Raw genomic sequence first — 23224 nt, forward strand, 5'->3', positions numbered from 1 at the left:
GCATGTGAAGCCATTCCGCCAGACACGTTGTCAAAGGTTTCGAGTAATTTCATTCAGAGACTACGCCATATTATTGCTACGCATGGTGGATATCTGGAAAATATCGTACTATAGAGTTTCCCAGACCGCAGCGCCATCTGTTGTTGACAATTGTAACTACGGTAATTTCGAAAGTTTGTCTGCCTGAAAATGTACTGTTGTCCCAAGCATATTGCAACAAACGGTGTATTTCTATCGCTGCTCGTTTAGTTTTTATTGCCGTTTCAAATATACTGGTCATTTTTGAAACACCCTATATACTTTCATTACTTGAGTAGATTCTTTTATAATAATTCTTATGACAGCTTGCTTGTTTGAAACACCTCAGGTTTAGTGTTTTGGTATTGTGAAAGGTGGTTGAGCCTCCATTTTAAGGTAGATAGCATATCCCTTCTACTCTTTAATGAAGTGTTAGAGATTATCAGAATTAGCTGGACAAAAGAACATTTTTCAACTCTGCTCTACCTGAACACACATGGGAGAGATTCATTAGGAACTGCAATGCATTTGCTAATAACTTACTATTCCCACTTCCACATGAGTAATCTTTAAGCCACCATGTATTTTGTGTGGTAGAAGGTATGTGATATGGAGTGCACACAAACAATTTGGCCTGTACCTCCTGTGCATGGGTCATGGCAGGGGAAAGGACAAAGATAGTGGTGACCATTGCTAACCGAGTGGTTCAGTTGGGGAGAATAAGTCCAGCACGTAACACCTATCCACAAACATCTGTCGTCTGTGTCACAGAACTTTGAAGTTACATTTTGTGTGTCTGCAAAGATAATTTGACAAATACAGATGTCTAAAATCTTTAGTCTCTGACCAGAGTACTGGGGCGGACAGGAATGGTGGTGGTGGGGGGGGGGGGTGAAGATACTGTTATACCAGAAACCTAACTTGTGCATTAGAGATCGTAATGCTGAAGTAATGACTTCAGTGTTGAGTATTCTTTGTGTCCTGTAAATTGTGCATCAGTCTCCTGACTATCTATTCATCAAAATCACTTAAATGTAAAAATTTTTGGCATCTTTCTTGGAGTAGATAAGCTATGGGAGGCACCTGTACCTACAAGTAATTGGTTCTTTCAATAAAATTAGAATTTGAGCTCCCGTGATTTTGAGGGTAATCCTTTACATGATGGAAATCACCTTGGATGCAACATCTCCCATTGTTGAACATTGCTCTGACACTTTTATGCTGAATAATGAAAACTATGTTAATAAATGTTACATTTCTTTTAGGCATTTGCTTTCCTCATAGCTACTATGGCCATATTTGTGTGGTTGTTCGATCTTAAACAGCTTTGTAAGCTGCTTGTAGATACCTGACTGTTGTGACTCATTCCAATGACAAGAGGGAATACTTGAATATAAATAAAAAGTTTAATTCTTTCTCCCCTCCTTCATACAAAGTACACAATGTTTACACATATAAACATGTGACATATGTATCACAATCACATGACTATCCAGTATAACATAACAAACTATTATTATCCTGCCACAATATGTGGTATCTACACAATAAATTATTATTAATATAGAATTTTCTTAACTCCTTCCTCAGAATTATCACCGTAGCTGCATCTCATTATGTGTCCAGTCAAAAATGATTTTTAATTTCTTAAATATATTGGTTCAAAATCAAGTACTTTAATTGGTTTAGATGGTTTTGTTTTTGAATTGAAGAGCATGCAATGTCTTTCTCCTAGGCTACTACATTCGCAGTTCTCAACCTGCACCACACTGACACTAGTTCCAAGCCCTACAGCTACACATATGTACTCCACAAGCAAGTGTACAGTGCATAGAGGAAGATACTCCATACCATTATTAGCAATTTTATGCCCTGTTGTACTTGTTTATGAAGTGAGGGAAAGAATGACAGTCTGTGTGCCTCGGTACATGCTTTGATGATTCTCGTATTATTTTTGTGATCCCCATCTCACAAAATCTTCATAGGTTCTTTAAATTTACCCAACAGGGTTTGGCAAGAACACTTTTGTCTTTCCTCCAAAGATTTGCATTGAAGTTCCATGACAATCTGGTTACATTTATGTATTGGTTGTGTTCATGTCTCTCAATTCTAGCACTGAATCACAAAATTTGTGTAACGGAGTCAAAATTCTGGATCAGTATGTGAATTGGCTACTCCAGAGTCTTGTATTACAGGTGCACTGCTCTTTCACAGTGCCCTTCCAACAGGTCGAAGTTTTCTATTTTCCCTCCTACATATTATTTCTTGTCTTTTTCCCCATTTCATATCTTTTCTTAGTTTTACCACTAAATATTTAAATGACAGTCTCCATAAATTGACCACTAAATATTATTATTGGATACTGTAATGTTCTTTTTCTTTTTATGGGCATTATATTGCATTTGTTCACACTTAAAGAGAGCATCCCTTCATTACACCCAGTGTAAATTCTTGTATAGCTGTTTTTCATTTACTTACAGTCATCAAATGACAATACTTTGCAGTAGGCAGCTGCATTGTTGGTGAACCCCTGAAGGTGGTGCACCGAGTTTCCTATCTGAAGGTGCGAATTAATTTGCTGTGGTAATCGAGAGCACATTATTTGTCTACATATTCGGACACTCCTGTCCCATAGTGTTACTCTCTGTAACAGTGCCATAGCATGCACTGTGAATCAGAACTTGGAGACATGGTCTATCCACTTACATGTCATTTTTCTGAATGTGTTGTAGCTTTTGTGCAATCATGTTCTGATACCCCAGAGGTGCGTTGGTATAACCCTGTAGAACATTAGAAGGCCTGTTATACTTTGTTAGGAGAAACACAATATAACTTCAGTTTCTGATGAACTTACTCTGTTGAGTATAACTTACTGGTTTTTATTAGTAAAATATTATTTGACCAAAGCATGTATCAGTGATTGTCACCACCACCACCACCACCACCACCACCACCACCACCATTCATTTAACACCTACTGCAGGATAAAAGCTTCTTTTAGATTTCGTCATACATAGCAGTTTCAGCTGTACAGATCCATTATGCTTCTACTTCTGCTGGGATATTGTCTAGCCCATAATAAATCTTGAAGAATTACAAACTCACTTCTATCTCTTATCCAAATTACTTAGTTAACTAAAAATGCCATTGTTACATTTATAGGCCGAGCGAGGTGGTGCAGTGGTTAGCACACTGGACTTGCATTCGGGAGGATGACGGTTCAATCCCACGTCCGGCCATCCTGATTTAGGTTTTCCGTGATTTCCCTAAATCACTCCAGGCAAATGCCGGAATGGTTCCTTTGAAAGGGCACGGCCGACTTCCTTCCCCGTCCTTCCCTAATCCGATGAGACCGATGACCTCCCTGTTTGGTCTCTTCCCCCAAACAATCCAATCCTTTACATTTATAATTGCTTATTTGACTTCTTGTGACAAGTATATAACAATCTTAAATGGGTGGTGATGTGTGTTCAGATCAGTTCTCAGATTTGTTCCCTTTGCGTTTGTATTTCTTAGTATACTTAAAATGTTAACGCAAAAATTAATTCTCATTACTTTATTTCCATGTTACTTGAATGTTTCATTTTTCTAATAGTTAAATTTCATTCATTTCTACAAAAAAAGATTTCCTTTACTTGAAATGTGATGTTACTGACAATGTTTCCACATTTCCAGGAGATTAAAATAAATATTCGATCTTGTAAATAACACTCCTATAAACATTTTTACCATAAATTTACCATTTTAGAAATTATAGCAATTTATATTTACTTAGCACATTTATAAATATTTTTTGGTGCTATCATATTGCTTTTCTGGTGGCTGTAGAATCATAATTACAGGGAAGAAGTGAGAAAAGTATAGAAAATAAGGAAAAAAGTTGTTTTAGTTGACATGTTCATAAATCATTTAAATATTAGGAATTTTGCCAGTAATTATCTGAATAACAAATGTGTTTACTTCCCATATCAGAATTAGCATGCACAGTAGTGACACTTGTGAGCTATGCAGAAAATGCAACTCATTAATCTTTTATTTTGTTGGTACTGTAACGTAAATTCTTACTTTAAAATTTTTGAATAGAAACATACCGTTGCACAATATATTCAACATTTTAATTTTGTTCCTCTGATGACAATATTTAAGGGAAATTATTGCAGATGTTTGATCTATACTGTTAGGTGCCATTTCTAATGTCTGAAATGTGTTAATATCCGAGTCAGTGAGTGATGGTTGTACCAAAGTGAGAATGTGCCACTTGCCTTATTACATACATGCACTTCAGCGCATTTACTCAGCAACACACTTGTGCCGGACCCAAATCATGCGTGCACTAAGCAGCCATCTGAATCACATAATTTAATTCATATAGATGTTTCACTGCTGGCTCCCCCCCTCCCCCCTCTCTCTCTCTCTCTCTCTCTCTCTCAATATTCTTCTTTCTTCTGCTGCATTTTTAAATGTACTGTTTATTTTATAAGTGTCAGTACTTAGTGAAATGTTACACTAAAATTAACAGGAAAAGTTTTCAATCAACAGTTGGTATATTGATCTATGAGGTGCATTTGAAAATTCCGAGAGATGGCATCACTGGTGCGTATCGAGGTCATGTTTAGTTAGTAGCATCTTTTGAAAGAACGCACACCAAGTTTCAGCCATATTGGTCAATTTCTTTGTGTTTGGCATTTGTGTGAATCAAGGAAGTCGAGTGATAGTCAAAAAATGGACGAAAAAGAATTTTGTGTGGTGATTAATCATTACCTTATGAAAGGCAAAATGCCTCAGGAGACTAAAGAAAAGCTTGATAAACATTACGTTGTATCTGCACCTTCGATTAGAACAGTTTATAAGTGGTTTCAAAATTTTCGGAGTGGCCATATGGACACAAGTGATGCTAAACGTTCTGGACGCCCTGTGGAGGTTACGACTCCAGAAATCATTGATAAAATCCATGATATGGTGATGGCTGACAGAAGAGTTAAGGTGCGTGAGATTGCTAGTGCTGTGGGCATCTCGAATGAACAGGTACATAATATTTTGCATAAACATTTGGACATGAGAAAGCTATCCCCAAGATGGGTTCCATGGTTGCTCATGCTTGACCAAAAATGAAATCATTTGAAGTGTTGTAACGATGGTTTGCAGCTATTCAGGAAGAATCTGCAGGACTTTAAGCACCATTTTGTCACTGTGGATGAAACATAGATACATTAGTATACTCCTGAGACCAAACAGCAATCTTAACAATGGGTTACCAAGGGAGAATCTGTACCAAAAAAGGCGAAGACCACTCCTTCGGCCGGAAAGGTTACGGTGACTGTTGTTTGGGATTCGCAAGGGATAATCCTCATCAACTATCTGGAAACAGGTAAAACTATTACAGGTGATTCATTGTTATTGGACCGTTTGAAAACCAAGCTGCAAGAAAATCGCCGGTGATTGAACCGCAAAAAAGTCCTTTTCCATAATGACACTGCACCAACACACACCTCAGCAGTTGTGTACGCAAAATTATTGGAAATAGGATTCAAACTCGTTTCACATCCCCCCTATTCTCCAGACTTGGCTCCCTTGGACTACTATTTGTTCCCCAATTTGAAGAAATGGCTGGTGGGACAAAGATTTTATTCAAACAAGGAGGTGATTGCAGCAACTAATAGCTGTTTTGCAGACTTGGACAATTCATATTATTCGGAAGGGATCAACAAATTAGAACAGCATTGGATGAAGTGTATAAGTGTACAAGGAGATTATGTCGAAAAATAAAAAAGGTTTACCCCAAACACGTAAGTAGTTTTTATTTTTGCACAGACTTTCCAAACACCCCTTGTAAAAGTCGCCTCCAAAAGGTTTAAATACCTGCTTGCATTTTCAGCATTCATTACATTGCTGTGTTCTTCAGTGTGTGTTCAGTAAATCTTGTCCAAATAAAACATGTTTTCAAGATACCGCAGGTCTGAGAGAGTGTAGATTGTTCAATATTTAGGTTGTGTGTGTGTGTGTGTGTGTGTGTGTGTGTGTGTGTGTGTGTGTCAATAATGCAGCAACGTGGTCCTAACAGCACTTTGGCAGCTCTCCAAAATGTGTTCTTTGGCTGGATAGCCAAATGTTAGCTCAAAACAGTTTGTTTTTCTAGACCATAAAATGTTAGCAGCTGTTTATCATGTGCAGCTGGATGAAAATGCTTCATGTAGCTGACCAGCAGATTCATGCCCTCTACATGCCATTTGGAGAACTGCTGAAGCTGTGACTCCATGAGACGAGGCTCTCGCGACTATGTGGCAATTACTGCAATTAATAAATGAAAGTAATTTGAAAGTTCATGCTGAATGTTCCTGCATTCAACTTTTGTGGGGTTTACATTTTTTCTATGAGTTGCAGGGTTGTGCAGTCTCATGCATTGTTAAAATAAATAGTTTAACACCTTACTCTTATAAAATACTACTGCTTACCTCTTGATCCAGCAGATACGAGAACTGTTGACTGAGAGATGTTGAAGGAAGTGAACAGAGTGCAGATGTCTCACTGAATAATCAGTTATGAATATAATAGAGGGAAACATTCCACGTGGGAAAAATATATTTAAAAAACAAAGATGATGTGACTTACCAAACGAAAGTGCTGGCAGGTTGATACACACATACACACTGCGGTAAGTCTTTCCGCTCCCGGGATTGGAATGACTCCTTACCCTCTCCCTTAAAACCCACATCCTTTCGTCTTTCCCTCTCCTTCCCTCTTTCCTGATGAAGCAACCGTTGGTTGCGAAAGCTTGAATTTTGTGTGTATGTTTGTGTTTGTTTGTGTGTCTATCAACCTGCCAGCACTTTCGTTTGGTAAGTCACATCATCTTTGTTTTTTGAATAATCAGTTAGGTTTTCAGAATGAGTAAAAGTTTCCCATTGTGGATATTTGTTAAGTGATTGCGTGTGACCGACAAATCGTATCTGTTAATCAGTAAACTACATTATACACAAGTTGATAATTTCTGATAAGTGCAGATGTAATTATTGAAATGATCCTCCCCCCCCCCCCCCCAAAAAAAAAAAAAAAAAAAAAAAAAAAAAGAAAGAAAGAAAGACTCTCATCTCTTTTGAGAGTACAGGTATGACAAGTGTGGGACCCCAAGCCCTAACCGTACTTCTTCGTTTTGTGTGCTGCAGTCACTCTCTTACTCTAGCTTTCGTCAGAATTGGTACGTAGGACAGATTCCTTGTTGTCAGTCTGGCTTGTTTGTTGGACACTGATGATGGATTTTCCCACTTCCTTTGTTATTGTCCTCAAAATGGTGGTATACAGCACTCCTTCCAGTTAATCCATGTTCGGTCTCTGCATCCAGGTTTGACCTCAATATTTTCAAAAAATTTTACGATAGTATGGGCTGTGCGGAGAAAGTCGCCCAATACATAGGATGGTAGCCAGTCGATGTGGGTGTCAGGTACCAAAATGATGATACCTGCTGATTGCGCAGGGAACACACTTTCTGTGAAATTTAAATCATGGCCTGTCATTGCGATGTGATGCCGTGTTGAAACTTCCTGGCAGATTAAAACTGTGTGCCGGGCCGAGACTCGAACTCAGTACCTTTGCCTTTCGCGGGCAAGTGCTCTACCAACTGAGCTACCGAAGCACGACTCACACCCCGTCCTCACAGCTTTACTTCTGCCAAACCTGGTCTCCTACCTTCCAAACTTAACAGAAGCTCTCCTGGGAGAGGTAGGAGATAAGGTACTGGCAGAAGTAAAGCTGTGAGGACGGGGCGTGAGTCGTGCTTGGGTAGCTCAGTTGGTAGAGCACTTGCCCACGAAAGGCAAAGGTCCCGAGTTCGAGTCTCGGCCCGGCACACAGTTTTAATCTGCCAAGAAGTTTCATATCAGCGCACACTCCGCTGCAGAGTGAAAATCTCATTCTGATGCCGTGTTTCTTACCCCAGTGTGATGCTTTAAATGTTAACACTTTCGGCCTGTGTCTTAAACAAGTAGTGTTCTGTAGCTTGGACGCAAGTGCGCTCTCTCTCTCTCTCTCTCTCTCACACACACACACACACACACACACACACACACACACACACACACGTTAAAAAGTATTCCATATATAGAGAAATGGTAGTATGGACCAAAACAAGGAAAAAAATCTGGTAAACATGATCTCAGAAATTGATACCTTCAGAGCTATGAGAACTTGTCAGTCTCCCAAAGTACAGGAAACAAAAAGCCTGCAGTAGAAGACCTTTGTTTCACAGTGTCTGAAATGAAGTAGTGCTTATAGTTCTTTAGGTATATATTCTAGAGGCCATGTTTAAAAGACTTTTTTGCTTCAAATGATCATTTCTGTTGTATCCCTGAGTATTGATCATTCCTCCTGTGATCCAGCTGCCCTTACTAATCTCGTTTTATGCAACCCAAAATGTTATATCTGGCCTTCAAAAACCATGTGCAAGATTTTCATATTCTATCGCTCACTAAACAAGGATAACGGAATGTAGTCAAATTAAGTCGGGTGATGCTGAGAGGGAATTAGATTAGGAAATGAGACACTTAAAGTAGTAAAGGAGTTTTGCTATTTGGGGAGCAAAATAACTGATGATGGTCGAAGTAGAGAGGATATAAAATGTAGACTGGCAATGGCAAGGAAAGCGTTTCTGAAGAAGAGAAATTTGTTAACCTCGAGTATAGATTTAAGTGTCAGGAAGTCATTTCTGAAAGTATTTGTATGGAGCGTAGCCATGCATGGAAGTGAAACATGGATGATAACTAGTTTGGACAAGAAGAGAATAGAAGCTTTCGAAATGTGGTGCTACAGAAGAATGCTGAAAATTTGATGGGTAGATCACGTAACTAATGAGGAGGTACTGAACAGAATTGGGGAGAAGAGAAGTTTGTGGCACAACTTGACTAGAAGAAGGGATTGGTTGGGAGGACATGTCCTCAAGCATCAAGGGATCACAAATTTAGCATTGGAGGGCAGTGTGGAGGGTAAAATTCGTAGAGGGAGACCAAGAGATGAATACACTAAGCAGATTCAGAAGGATGTAGGTTGCAGTAGGTACTGGGAGGTGAAGGAGCTTGCACAGGATAGATTAGCATGGAGAGCTGCATCAAAACAGTCCCAGGACTGAAGACCACAACAACAACAACAACAACAACAACATCGCTCACTACACACGTACAGAAACAATGAGCAGGGTCTTTTTGTAGGAAATTTAATGTAGTTAAATTTTGTACTGGGATAGATTAGCATGGAGAGCTGCATCAAAACAGTCTCAGGACTGAAGACCACAACAACAACAACAATGTCGCTCACTACACACGTACAGAAACAATGAGCAGGGTCTTTTTGTAGGAAATTTAATGTAGTTAAATTTTGTACTGGGATACTTTTTTGCTATTCAAAAAAATGTACAAAAATGATCTTCAAATGCACCTCCACTCCCACACTCATAACGCACCGGCAAGACTTCTAGTATGTTGTTTGTGGCACTCCTCTTACCACTGCACAGAAATTTCTGACTGCACGAACAGTTACTGATATTTTACCTTTTTGGTCTCTGTTGGTTGGTCTATTACACTACCAGTATAGTTGGCTATTCTATTAACATTATTAATTTAAATGTGCCCTTGGGGGTAATGAGAGAAAAACAACTTTTGTCAATATTACGCTAAAATTAATTATGTTGAAAATTTGATCCAAACTTGAACCTTACTAACACAGTAGTTTCGTAGTCTGAAGGCCTGACGAACACTACAGTGTAACTGTTTGTTTTATGCTGTTACAGTTCACAAAACTGTTACGAAAATTTACAGAAATGTCAATTTTACGATTTGTAAGTACTTGACTAAGTCAGTGGCATAATAAGGCCAGTCAGTCCATGCTGAAAAATGTGTGTGGAAAATAATTTGTGCAGCCACAAATTTTTATCCAGTGGTGAACAACATACTAGAAATCCTTACTGGTGGGGAGCAAAGGTGGGAGAGGGGTTGCATTTGAAGGTCACTTGTGTATGCTTTTATTTGAAAACCATGACCTTTAGCGACACTGTATAGCAGTAAAAAATTTAATTACATTAAATTTCCTACAAAAAGACCCTGCTCATTTTTTCCTGTAGGAGTAACAGATTTTGGATAGCGAGCAAGAGAACATGAAAATCTTGCATGTGGTTTTTGAAGGACAGATATAACATTGTGGGTTGCATAAAAGGACATTGGTTGGTGCAGCTGAATAACTGTATACAAGAACACACTGTGGCAATGGGACAGTGCATTGCTGGTTCACTAGCTAATATTTTCCAACACAAAATTGAGAACAATTCTTTTAAAACCAATACTGAATGGGCAAATAAATTTCGTTATTGTGGAAGATATTTGGGTGATACACTAATTTTATTTCAAGGAACAGAAACTGAAATGGACACATTTCCACTTACAATGGATTAAGGTACACAAAAATATCACATTTACAATCAAACATGAAGATAATAATAAAGTAAACTTTCTAGAGTGCGTCCAGAAAAAAAGAACTACAGGCTACGTAATTCACAATAGTTCTTGCCATCCACAAATGTATAAGGAAGAATATTTTCGGATTTGAATAGAGTGGCTAATAAAATATCCACTTGCTAAAGACAATGTAACAACTAAGCTAAAACCACTAAGATAAATGGCAAAAAGCAATGGTTACAATCCCACCAAATAACAGATAGCATTACTGTAGCTAAGTCACATGATAATCAAAAAGCTCATTTCACCTTCATACCATATGTGAGAAAATTTCAGATAAAATCAAATTTCGTTAAAAAAAAACCACTGAAAAAAGCTTCCGAACACACAACACAGTTGTTGTTGTTGTGGTCTTCAGTCCTGAGACTGGTTTGATGCAGCTCTCCATGCCACTCTATCCTGTGCAAGCCTCTTCATCTCCCAGTACCTACTGTAACCTACATCCTTCTGAATCTGCTTAGTGTATTCATCTCTTGGTCTCCCTCTACGATTTTTACCCTCCACTCTCCCCTCCAATGCTAAATTTGTGATCCCTTGATGCCTCAAAACATGTCCTACCAACCGATCCCTTCTTCTAGTCAAGTTGTGCCACAAACTTCTCTTCTCCCCAATCCTATTCAATACCTCCTCATTAGTTACGTGATCTACCCATCAAATTTTCAGCATTCTTCTGTAGCACCACATTTCGAAAGCTTCTATTCTCTTCTTGTCCAAACTATTTATCGTCCATGTTTCACTTCCATACATGGCTACACTCCATACAAATACTTTCAGAAACGAGTTCCTGACACTTAAATCTATACTCGAGGTTAACAAATTTCTCTTCTTCAGAAACGATTTCCTTGCCATTGCCAGTCTACATTTTATATCCTCTCTACTTCGACCATCATCAGTTATTTTACTCCCTAAATAGCAAAACTCCTTTACTACTTTAAGTGTCTCATTTCCTAATCTAATCCCCTCAGCATCACCCGATTTAATTTGACTACATTCCATTATCCTTGTTTTGCTTTTGTTGATGTTCATCTTATATCCTCCTTTCAAGTCACTGTCCATTCCGTTCAACTGCTCTTCCAAGTCCTTTGCTGTCTCTGACAGAATTACAATGTCATCGGCGAACCTCAAAGTTTTTACTTCTTCTCCATGAATTTTAGTACCTACTCCGAATTTTTCTTTTGTTTCCTTTACTGCTTGCTCAATATACAGATTGAATAACATCGGGGAGAGGCTACAACCCTGTCTCACTCCTTTCCCAACCACTGCTTCCCTTTCATGCCCCTCGACTCTTATAACTGCCATCTGGTTTCTGTACAAATTGTAAATAGCCTTTCGCTCCTTGTATTTTACCCCTGCCACCTTCAGAATTTGAAAGAGGGTATTCCAGTTGACATTGTCAAAAGCTTTCTCTAAGTCTACAAATGCTTGAAACGTAGGTTTGCCTTTTCTTAATCTTTCTTCTAAGATAAGTCGTAAGGTTAGTATTGCCTCACGTGTTCCATCATTTCTACGGAATCCAAACAGATCTTCCCGAGGTCCGCTTCTACCAGTTTTTCCATTTGCCATTCCCTAGAACAGTACTGTAAATTCACCTGTTCAGGTGTTTTTAGTTAACATATGATAGCTCTGAGAGAATATGTATAAGACAGACACGAGACATGCTGGGAGCAAGAAGTTTAATTGTTTGGAATGTATGCCTCTTCATCCCTGGTATGGGTCAAGCTCCTTAGTCTAATGGGCCACTAAAAATCAATAACTGTTCTAGGTCTCCTCCTTCGTGGTGATATTTTTACTTATGCATCGGTTCTCGCTTGAACACCTTGTGACAGTAATGGCAACCATCTTCTTACCTAGCTGTCTTCCAAAAGTGTTGAAGACCTCCCTCTATCCTTTAATCCCCGTAACCTTTAATTATTTAGTGAACCTTTTATTGACTGGGAACTGCTTGAGGCTCTTGACTGGCTGCATCAATGGCCCAAAGCCCTGGTTTGATACCCAACATATGACTGTATCACAAACTGTTTTATATTCCTGGGAACCACAGCTGTTGAAAGGCATGATGTTAGGAAGAACTACGCTTACGGCTGGTAAAATTGTTATTTATCGAAACAGGAATGGTTTCATGGTTTGAAGCCCTGCATCATAAGGTGAACTGCATCACCTGATGATGCGGCTCAAAACTACTGGTCATGTATTAATAAACAACAATTTTACCAGCTGTAAGCGGAGTTCATCCTAACATCATATGATTGTAACTCAGAGACCCCCATCTATTCAGGGTCTTCAGCAATATTTGACTAGAAGTTTTCCCTTTACAATGCCGAGTTCTCTAATTGTGGGGTCATCCCCCCTCCCCCTTGCCACCCACCTCATCCCATGTGTAGTTTTTGAGAGAGACAATCCACAACAACTGTCCACAAGTTGGAAATAGAAATCTGAAAATCTGACAGGTTTCTTCTAAATGCCAACATAAGGCATATGATACTGTGTGGCGCCATCACATTTTACTTACTCGCCATGACTGGGCTTTCGAGGCTCGGTACTGCTTTTTCTCTATCCAATTGTTTAGTGTGAAGAGTTAGTTTATTGCTCAGCTCCCTGTGGATTAAAGGAAACAGTGTCCCTCAGGGCTGTATGCTGACTGTTACACTCTACCTTATCAGTATCAACAGGCTATTGACCTCATTCGGACCAGTAGTTGCCCACGCACTGTATGTTGACAACTTCTGCATTTGGTGTAGCTTCCAATCTGTAGCCTTGGCTGAACGCCAGCTTTAAGGAGCAATCTGCCTTTTCTCTGGCCTGCAGATTTGCCCGACCCATTTACTCTTATGTCTCATGCAGTTAGTTTTCATCTCTGGCATCAGTATTACTTTCAGTGTCTTCATTTTATCACTCGTAAGTACTATCACAAGTTGATCATATTTATGGTTGATTTCACATACTGCCAATGTACTATCCCATGAACAAAGGACTGATGACCTCACTTTTTAGTTCTATAACAACCAACCAGCCAACCAACCAACCAGCTGAAATAATCTGAAGTATGAGGAAATGGAAGAAAGACACTGTATGCTTGACACACTACCAAATTTAATTAATTTGATAGATACCAACCAGCTGAAATAATCTGAAGTATGAGGAAATGGAAGAAAGACACTGTATGCTTGACACACTACCAAATTTAATTAATTTGATAGGTAAATAGATTGACTTGTGACATTTTGAAAGTAGGTTGTTTCACACATACATTAGTATATTCATCTCATCTAATTGCAGCAAACACATTTAATTTCTTAGTGATTTACTGTATGTTTACTGTCACATTTTTGTTCTGGTACCAAAATGATGATGATGATGATGACGATGATGATGATATTTTCATCTTTCTGTTTACCTTGAAAATGATTGGTAGACAACATTGTACATTAGTGATGGTAAGCATGAAGAATGTTAAAGTTCTGAGTATTTGTAATCTGCCTTGGAAATAGCAATTTTGTTGTTCCATTTTTCATGTTGTTTCCATACCAAACTCACTGGATCTAAAAGATGAATGAGAATCATTATCTTTTCTACTCTGAAAGCTTAAGTATGTTGGGACATTGCTTTTTGTTATTTACTCAGTCACATGTAAAGTAGTGTAATATAAAAAATAACTTTCAAGGAAGAGCAGCAGAAGCAGTTCCAATACAACACTAATCAGTTGTATCAGCTACGGATGCAGATCATGGCCTACCGTATGCTGTCTCGCAACTTACCTCTACCAACAAATGTTGTCTCGGGTATACAGACTCCTCAGCTGGGTGCAGGTGAGTAAAACATTGTCTGTTTTTAATGTAGTTCTTTATATTAACTATAATGTGTTGCCAGCACATTGTATTTTGCAGGAGAACAGGCTCTGTTGTCCAGTTGTGGTGATCTGGATGCTTGTTTGACCACTTGGATGCATTGATCATCTCCAAGCAGTACTATTAGTTTGAAGCAGATATGAGAGATTTTTTTATTGCTACCTCCCCTGTTTCTTTGTTATATTCCACTGAATCCTTAGTTTTATCAGGTAGAGAAATTATATTTATAGTTCAATTGTGTAGCTATGGGCTATCTAGTTTTTTGTCAATTTAAGACTAATTGACAATGATGTGCAAGCGATACAGTGTTTTTTATATTAACATGTAGAATTTGTTGGCATGTTATGCAGGCAGAATTTGAGTAATTGCTTTATTTTGTTACATTTTGTACTATACAAATATTAAAAATTAATGGCATGGTGATTTGGCTGCATTCATAAATCTATTTCCCGTTTTCTTCAATATTAATGTTTAGTTCAGGTATTACTGTTCAATAAAATCATTTCGGTAATCTAGAATTTGCATGGTGGACATAATACGGCTTCACAGTATACCTCAGGTTCTTTACATGTGTAGTAATATAACTTCCTTATTTCAGATGGCTCAGTGCTCATGCTTAACACTTACGGCCTTAGAAGTAGCTGCTGTTACCTGCAGATTGGTTAAAATCTTTTTTTCTTTTAAGTTATAATTTCTGCATATAATGTCAGCATATTTTGTGTTTATTGGACTTTCTACTTTAAACAGATGAATTTTGGTATTGCTAGTGTTGAATACACATATGACAGTTCCAATCAATAGTATTTATTGCAGTAAAAAATTGAAAAAGAATTCCAGTATTTATATACGTAAGCATACATAACCTTTCTGATTAAGTTTGTTTATACTTACTATGCAGATGGACACACATAACCCAAAATCAAAGTGAATGGGTGTTATTAGAGTACGATTAAAGATATAATAGAAAGTATACAAAGGCTCACTTGATTCATCAAGTGCTTCATTTTGTTTCAATCCATCAGGTCCTGTGTACACAGTTAAGCCATGAACTTTGTCCACATTGATCCAATCACCATCAAAGTCACTTCTGTTCCTTTTTCTGCTTTGAGTAGGCATAGATTTAGAAGATAAAATATGCTCAGATTCATTTCCTGATGTATCTGCAGGAGAATATTTCATATCAACAAAATCCTTGCAAATAATATGATAAACATATACTGCAATTCAACTTCAAACAGATCTTGACGTACAACTGTTCTCAGCTGATGTGTAATCTGAATCCTCATCAAATACTCAGTTTTCATCATCTGAAGACTCATCAAGGACTTTGTAAATAATTCGCTCCAAATGTTTATCCTATTCACTACACATTTCAATCACAAAATCAACAAGAAAGCACACAAAATGCACGAATCAAAGAGAAATCTAATGTCAGATGAAGCCTACAAAGCAGGTGACAATACCAACGGTTTCAGTAATGATGAATGTTTACAGTAAAGCTGCTGCTGCTCGTTTTTAAAACTACAAAGCCTGTAGAATGATCACACTTTGTGGTTGTTTTAAATATACATATCATGCCATGGAAAACTGTCAAAATGGGTGTGACATAATATTACATCACCAAACATTCTTACTTCCTGTTGTTGCCGTAATATTATATCAGCCACACGGTAAGTCTTATACAATAGAAACCTTCAAATGCCTCTAAATTGTTAAACGCCAGGGGCATTGATCAGCATGGTTGAATATAGCTTGCCTGTTAGTGGCATTGTTTTTGTTAGCTGCTTTTCATTTATCTATGACACACTTTGACATTTTGCTCAGACAAACCTATGGTAACTACACTGATAAATGTATTTTTATTTCATTTGTATTGCTCTCTTTCTGAAGGCATTACACTATCAATACAGTTTTCTGCAGGAACAATTAAAGTCAGATACTTCTGACTTCATTTCCAGTTGGTAGATGGTGACGCAGTTATGTAGTATGATACTATGCAGTGCGTACATTTTCTCTAATGAAACCAGGTTGTATTGTGTTAAGTTTGTAAAATGCTTTGCACTTCCAGTATAATGGAAGCCTTTTATTCCACATGGTAAATGGCAGATATGATCTTCTGTTATGGTCTGGCAAATGGAAGCAACCCTCTGCCATTTCCCATGTGGTATTATAGACTTCAATTGTGCTGGAAATCCAAAGATAAAACTATAATGTAAAAGCATGTCACATCCTTATCTCAACTCAATCTGGTTCCGTTAGAACTGATTTATGCATTGCAATTACCCAGAGCTGTAAATACAGTTTACAGTAACAACTATGAACAGATGTTCACTGCATGCTTTATCTGTGGACAGATGTGTGGGCATTTGTTTCGTACAGCCTGTAAGTTGTTCATAATATTGAAGTGCTTGAGTAGAAGAGATGTGCTTCACAATAGTGAAGATGAACCACATCATGTCCCGAGTGTGGGTTTTGTCAGGGATTGAGTGAAAAGGGTTCATGCTACAGGCAATTCAGTTGGTTGATCGAACTGAAAAGCAAACATGATTGTCTGACATAGGTTTCTTATATGGGTATTGAATTCATCATAAGCCTTTCATTGGCTTCTCCTGACATATTGTAGTTCCTGCCACAAGCCCCTCTCGTTTCCTCTGTACAGCTTGTTTTCTGATGTGGATGTAGGAGATGGGAGGCTGACGAAGAGAATAAGCACTCAAAAGGAATAATTAACCTTGAAGCTTATTCTGAATCTTGAGTGCAAATTTAACCTACCTAGCTGAGGTGCCTTCATGCAAAAGTCAAATCCTTGTACAGAGTGACTAACACTGTTCTGTCTACAAACTGAAACCCTCGTCTGAATCTTTGTTCACCTTTTCCCTTAACCCCTACTAGTCCCAGACATGACGCAGTGTCTAAAGCTTCACATATTGGCTATATTCATTCATTATTCTTCAGTTATCCTTCAAATGCTGTTTGGAGCGGTTAAGAAGTCTGTCCGTCTGTGGTTATTGAATTTGTCATAAGCTTTTCATTGGCTTCTCATGACGTATTGTAGACCTCACCACAAGGCCCTCTCTCCTTCTCTTCTACAGCTTGTGTTCTCTTGTCTTGTAGTTATTGCCTAAGGACCTTGTCTCATTAATTCTGTTACCTAATTTATTTTTGTTGTCTAAGGCCTTCACTTCGACAATTCTGTCAAATAACCTATCTCTTATCTCTATAGAACTTCCAAGCCACTACCTGTAGCCCAACACATGTGGCCCTTATGGCTTATGCCAGAGAAAAGTTTTGTCTTTACTCTAACGTACTTCGTACTTTCAGTATTTTTCATAGGACTTGTTGTTATAAGAATATGGGACAAGTACTCAGAGCTCTCAAAGTATACATTTTAGGGCCAATATTTACTAGACAGTTTTGTTTTGGCCCGTAGTGCCACATCTGTGTGCGTGTGCGTGTGTGTTTCTTACCATTTCTAATTTCAAGATGGGCCATTGACGGAAGTGCACACACACACTATGACCTGTTTGTAGAACAAAAATCTCCTTTGTAAAATTCAACTGAATTCTGCAAATAGAGATTTTGCGAAACTCAGTTTGCTCTGTTCATTTATGAGATCTCGAGTGCTGTAGACAATGATGTCCAGTTTGATGCAGTTGTTATGACTTGGCACGACATACTTTCAGTGCCTGCTGCGGGAGTTACTTCACAGCTGGTGGCATTCCTGGATCACTGGCCACCTGCCATATTACTACAGTGGCCTTGCAGCAACCTGACATGCAGGGTGAGACGATGGCAGGATCCTCCTCATGTTCAATACCCATTAGATAACTGTCAAGGTCACCAACTGCCACTCATTCGCTGGGACCTAGGGTTAAAGGCGCTCACCCCACTGTCCAGTACTATGGCTTCAATCTGCGACATAACCTAGCTTTGCTGCCATGGTCACCAACTGCCTTCATCCCTGCTGACTCAGTGTCAGCAGCACTAACATAGCACTATCACAGCCTGGACTGAGCACCACAGAGCAGCCTTGCTTTTGTATGAGCCAAAGGTCAGTCTTACATCTCCGGCAATGTATATGAAAGCTTATGGTTAATGAAGAGTTCAGTACAGCTGTTGATGTCTTACTGATGGGTTCGCATTCTCCACAACCACTGATTGAACCTGGAATACGTAGGTGGGAATTAACCATGCCATCCTGATGGCAAAAGAATGGCTTCTCACCCCTCCAGTAGAGAGTTTACTAAACCCAACCTCGACACAGTGTTCCTTGAGTTGCATAAAGCATTTGATACAGTTTCTTACTGTTGCTTAGTAAACGAAATAATAGCTTAGTGAGTATCTGACCAGGTGTATGATTGTATTTGACAGATGTGATGGTAAGTTTAGGTTACCCCAAAAGAGTGTGTTAATGTTTACAAGATGCATCACCAAAGTCAGAACAAATTTAAATTTCCCCCACGTTGTTCTTCCACCAGAGGCAATTACTGGCAATGTGCTCTATCAATTACTGGTAGTTAACAGTTGAATGGTGAAGATGTTGAAATGAAGTGCAGGCTATGATAAAAGATTTGAAATTATTGAAGACCATTGTCCTGGGCCCTCAACATCAGACATAATTCGCTCCTTTAAATACGTGAAATCCATAGTTTGTTGTTCTGGCAAAAATTTGGCTTTAGTAGACTCAAATAAATATTCCAGTGTTCAAGGTTCAGCATTGATATAGGAGAATCCAAATTAATCATGGTGATCATTGCTGAAGTTTCTAGGTGTAAGTGGGCAAGCAACCCATAGAACTTCTAAGGAGGATCTTCAAAACAAATCCTATGTTTTCTGAGACTAATAGGGCAAAACAGTGAGTCTTAGTTCTTTGGTTGTTGGAAAATGGTGATGCCAGACAAATCTGATTATTTTCTGACAAAGATTTTTGCGGCAGGCACAAAAATCAACCAGAGGATGACTGGTGCCTCACACATAATCCAGAGGATGTTCCCATTGTTGCCAGAAACAAATTTCGTGCCACTCTTCACTTTCTGAGTATTGTATGCAAAGAGTTGCATATGGTGCACCAACATAGAAAACGACAAAGAAAGTTTCATAAAAGAAGTTTATTTAAATGTTATTTTTTAGTAAAGCTGGAGATGGAAACTGACATCGCGAACATTTCAGCAAGGCAGTGCACGTGCCTTGTGAACCATTTAAAATTATTTGTTTGAGAAATTTGTTAACATCGAATATAGACCTAAGTGTTAGTAAGTCTTTTTTGAATGTGTCTGTCTGGAGTGTAGTCATGTATGGAAGTGAAACATGAACGATAAACAGTTTATATGAGAAAAGAATGGAAATTTTAGAAATCTGGTGCTCCAGAAGACTGGGTGGTTTATGTAACTAATGAGTGGGTACTGAATGGATTTGGGGAGACAAGAAATTTGTGGCATGAATTGACTACAAGAAGGGACCACTTGATAATACACATTCTGAAACCTCAATGGATCGCCGCTTTAGTATTGGAGAGAAGTGTGTGCATGTGCATGAGTGCATGGGTGCGTTATGTTGTATGGGGGGAGGGGGGGGGGGTAAAAATCATAGAGGGAGGCAAAGAGATGAATATAGTAAGCCGATTCAGAAGGATATAGGGTGCAATAATTCTTCGGAGATGAGGCTTGTATAGGATAGAGTAGTATGGAGAGTTGCAGTAAACCAGTCTTTGGACTTAAGCCAACTACAACAAAAAAGAAACTGTTACAGGGTGTATATGACCTGGGAGATCCGGGAAAAACCCGGGAATTTTTTAGAATTCTGGGAATTTTTCATTGTTTTAGTTACCAGTTAAATTTTTGTGATTTTGACTGCTAAGAACCAACACTCTAATGAAGGATATTACTGTATCCCACTTCTGCAGAATAATGCTGCCGCAACAAAACATGAACGAGGGGGGGGAGGGGGGCGGGGGGGGGGGGGGAAACGAATATAAAACTTAAGTCACAAAGGAAATGCACCATATACAGCAACAAAACACAGTGCTCATACAAGCGTCTGCCAACCAAAGTGTGTCAAAGGCTTTAGGTAGAATATGCAGTGCTTCCTAACAACAAATTGCCTCCGATGAGTGTGACGTGACAGCTGTTTATATTAGATTCATTTGAGCAGTTGCGGGCGGGCTCTTGCGCATGCACAGTTGAGTCACGTATTAGTAGTACCTTCTCCCGCTTCTGGCTACAGATGAGTGGCTGGGTGCCACTATCTAAATTGCTCCAGTTCGGAAATATCGTAGATCTGGGGCTGATGATGCACAGAGCAGTCTGAGTTGTAGTGGGGAGGTGGGTAGTCTCCACGTGACCTGTGTTCACGTTTAGTGATTTTGCTGTTTCCTCTTCGTTTATTGCCCTCACATTAAATGAAAACAAAACAGATTTCTGTGGCCGGGAGCTACCAAATGAAGTAAAATACATTCGCATAATTACGGAAGGCTAAAATATGTTTTTAGTTTCAGGTTTTATTTCCACCTTTCTGACAGTCAAACATTAACTGCCTTGCAAAACAATGAAGTTATTTTTGTCGGTTTGCTAAAGAGATTTGGCTTTTATTAATCTTTTGCGCTGAGGCAGTCAATTTAATTTCACACTGTTGGCTAGTTTCAACTTCGCTGCATTTCAGGTGCACGTTTTCCATCTTCTAGCTCGTATGGCATTATGCCATAATAAAAAACCAAACATGAGATAATATAGTAGTGGTACTCAAGAAAATGTACATCAGAATCTGGACATACGATTGTGCACTTTAAGCCGAATTATGCATTTTAGTATGGTTCACGAAATTCCGATGCTCTTGAAATATTGTTTGATGTCTTGTTTCTTTTATGACATAATGCAAGATCTTTTAATGTTTTACACGTACGAACATGCGGGCTTCCTGCGTCATCGTAGCTGCACAGGCGCAGTGATGTCTGTTATCTGGCGCTCTCTGGCAACTTCTGAAACAAACCAATTTCTAACAGGTCACGGGAAAATATTGCGAATGGTGGTTTGAAAAGTGTTACTTTCAAAGTAAATTTCGTTTTACGCAAGATGAACTATGTGCAAGAATGTACGATGAATTTCTTAAATCACAGAGCGTTTGACTCTCATTTAAAAATCAACACTTTGAGGACGACCATCTAGAAGAATTTTGAGCCCAGAAGATCAGACATTTACATCGTTAATAAAAATTTTACTGGCACATTTGTGTGATTTATCTTAAAGTGTAACACGCGCAAAAAGATCAGCGTTATATGTGGAAGCTGAGCTTCTCTTGCAGCTTATTAATCTTCGAGAGCAATATTATTTGTGAAAGCTTTGTTTTGCGTGTAGCAACACTATGTATATTAATTTAAACCACTAACTTTTCTTTTTTGTGTTTGTGCTACTTAAGAGTGATCTTGCTATTGGTTGACTAAATCACGTGTCTTATGCTGTCATCAGCTGGCAAGATCACGTGACATGAGCTATGACTGGCTTACAAAAGCGCATCGCAGTCTCAATTTCATTGCTTCGGAAAGTAACATGCAGCATTTGGTGGAATTCGAATTTATACCTCCATAACACGAAAAAATGCAGCGTACATGTTGCTGCACATCAAAGATCTTTCCAAAATGTGTTTTTTTTTCCCCTGGGTTTCATTTTATAAAATGCTGGCAAATTCTACGTCTGTGTAGAAAACCATAAACATTCTAAGGATTGATAAGTTTTACAGTGCCGAGGAAAAGTATGTCACTTAACATGGAAAAAGTGTATTTTCACCTGGGAGAAAGTGTATTTTCAACCGGGAAATCCGGGAAAATCTGGGAATTTTTTTCCTTGTTCATGTATACACTCTGTGTTAAATTTTTCTTGATTTTGGATATACATTCAGAATAAATGATGATGTGGAAAATGTTGAAACTTGATGGGGCTGTTTGCGGACAATGCTGCTGTCGGTAGGAAGGTTACAACATCGGAAGACTGTAGTGAAATGCAGGAAGAATTGCACAGGATTGATGACTGGTGCAGGAACTCAAAGTTAAGCCTGAACATAATAAATGTAAAATACTGTATGAAAATGGGCAAAGAGATCCACTACCACTAGGTTGAGATTCAGTGGAAGAATCTTACAAAAATGTAAAAATAACTGGTGTGTGAAACCTGTTTGGTCATTGTGTATTGCTCATCGGTTGGGACCATTATAAGGCTGAGTTAATAGGAAGGGGGGGGGGGAGGAGAGAGAGAGAGAGAGTGCACGGATTTGCTCAGCAGGCTCCAATGCAGACACTAAAAGAGAGGTGTTGTGCATCACTGAGAAATTTACTGCTGAAATTATAAGAATGAGCATTTTAAGAATATCCAGGAAACATAACTATTTCTTCACAACTATGTCTTAAAAAACAATCGCAATGAGAAAATTTGAGAAAGTAGAGGTCATATGGAGGCTTACCCAAAGTTGTTATAAAGAAGGCCCAGAGTAGCTGCATTGTAATTATTAGTCTTTATTTCACGACAGATCTGTTATAGCTTACGTTGGTATTTTCAAGTAATGTGCGAATACAGTGTTGGTGAGATCATTTATGTACATGATTACACCTTGCATGTTTGGTTCATTGCGTATCGGTACTTAGGTCTAGGTGAACTTGAAATCCATATTACATCAAGAGTAAACTGTCATGTTACTGACAGTGTTCAGTTGCTGAGAAAAATACATAATTGTAATATTTCTTATGCAGTGAATGTTTTGACAGTAATTTGGCAGTTGTCTTACTATGATGGATGATACATGTTTACAGAGTATAAGAAAATAACAGTGATGATATTACAACTGGTTTGATTTTGACATAGGCTGTCTTTGGTTGTCGTG

The 23224-nt window shown here is 38.5% G+C and overlaps 1 protein-coding gene and 1 non-coding gene across 2 annotated transcripts in view; both read left to right on the plus strand.

Moving 5' to 3' along the window:
- LOC126249020 (ATP-dependent helicase brm-like) overlaps positions 1–23224 on the plus strand; it is a 285958-nt gene that overhangs the window by 33098 nt on the left and 229636 nt on the right. Inside the window, exon 4 of the mRNA XM_049950621.1 lies at positions 14176–14320. Coding sequence (XP_049806578.1) covers positions 14176–14320 — 145 coding nt within the window. The remainder of the gene's footprint in view (positions 1–14175; positions 14321–23224) is intronic.
- Trnas-cga (transfer RNA serine (anticodon CGA)) lies at positions 7788–7862 on the plus strand. Its single transcript has one exon. It is a non-coding gene; the product is annotated as a tRNA-Ser (tRNA).

This window comes from Schistocerca nitens, chromosome 3 (assembly GCF_023898315.1).
Source record: "Schistocerca nitens isolate TAMUIC-IGC-003100 chromosome 3, iqSchNite1.1, whole genome shotgun sequence".
Classification (NCBI taxonomy): Eukaryota; Metazoa; Arthropoda; class Insecta; order Orthoptera; family Acrididae; genus Schistocerca; species Schistocerca nitens.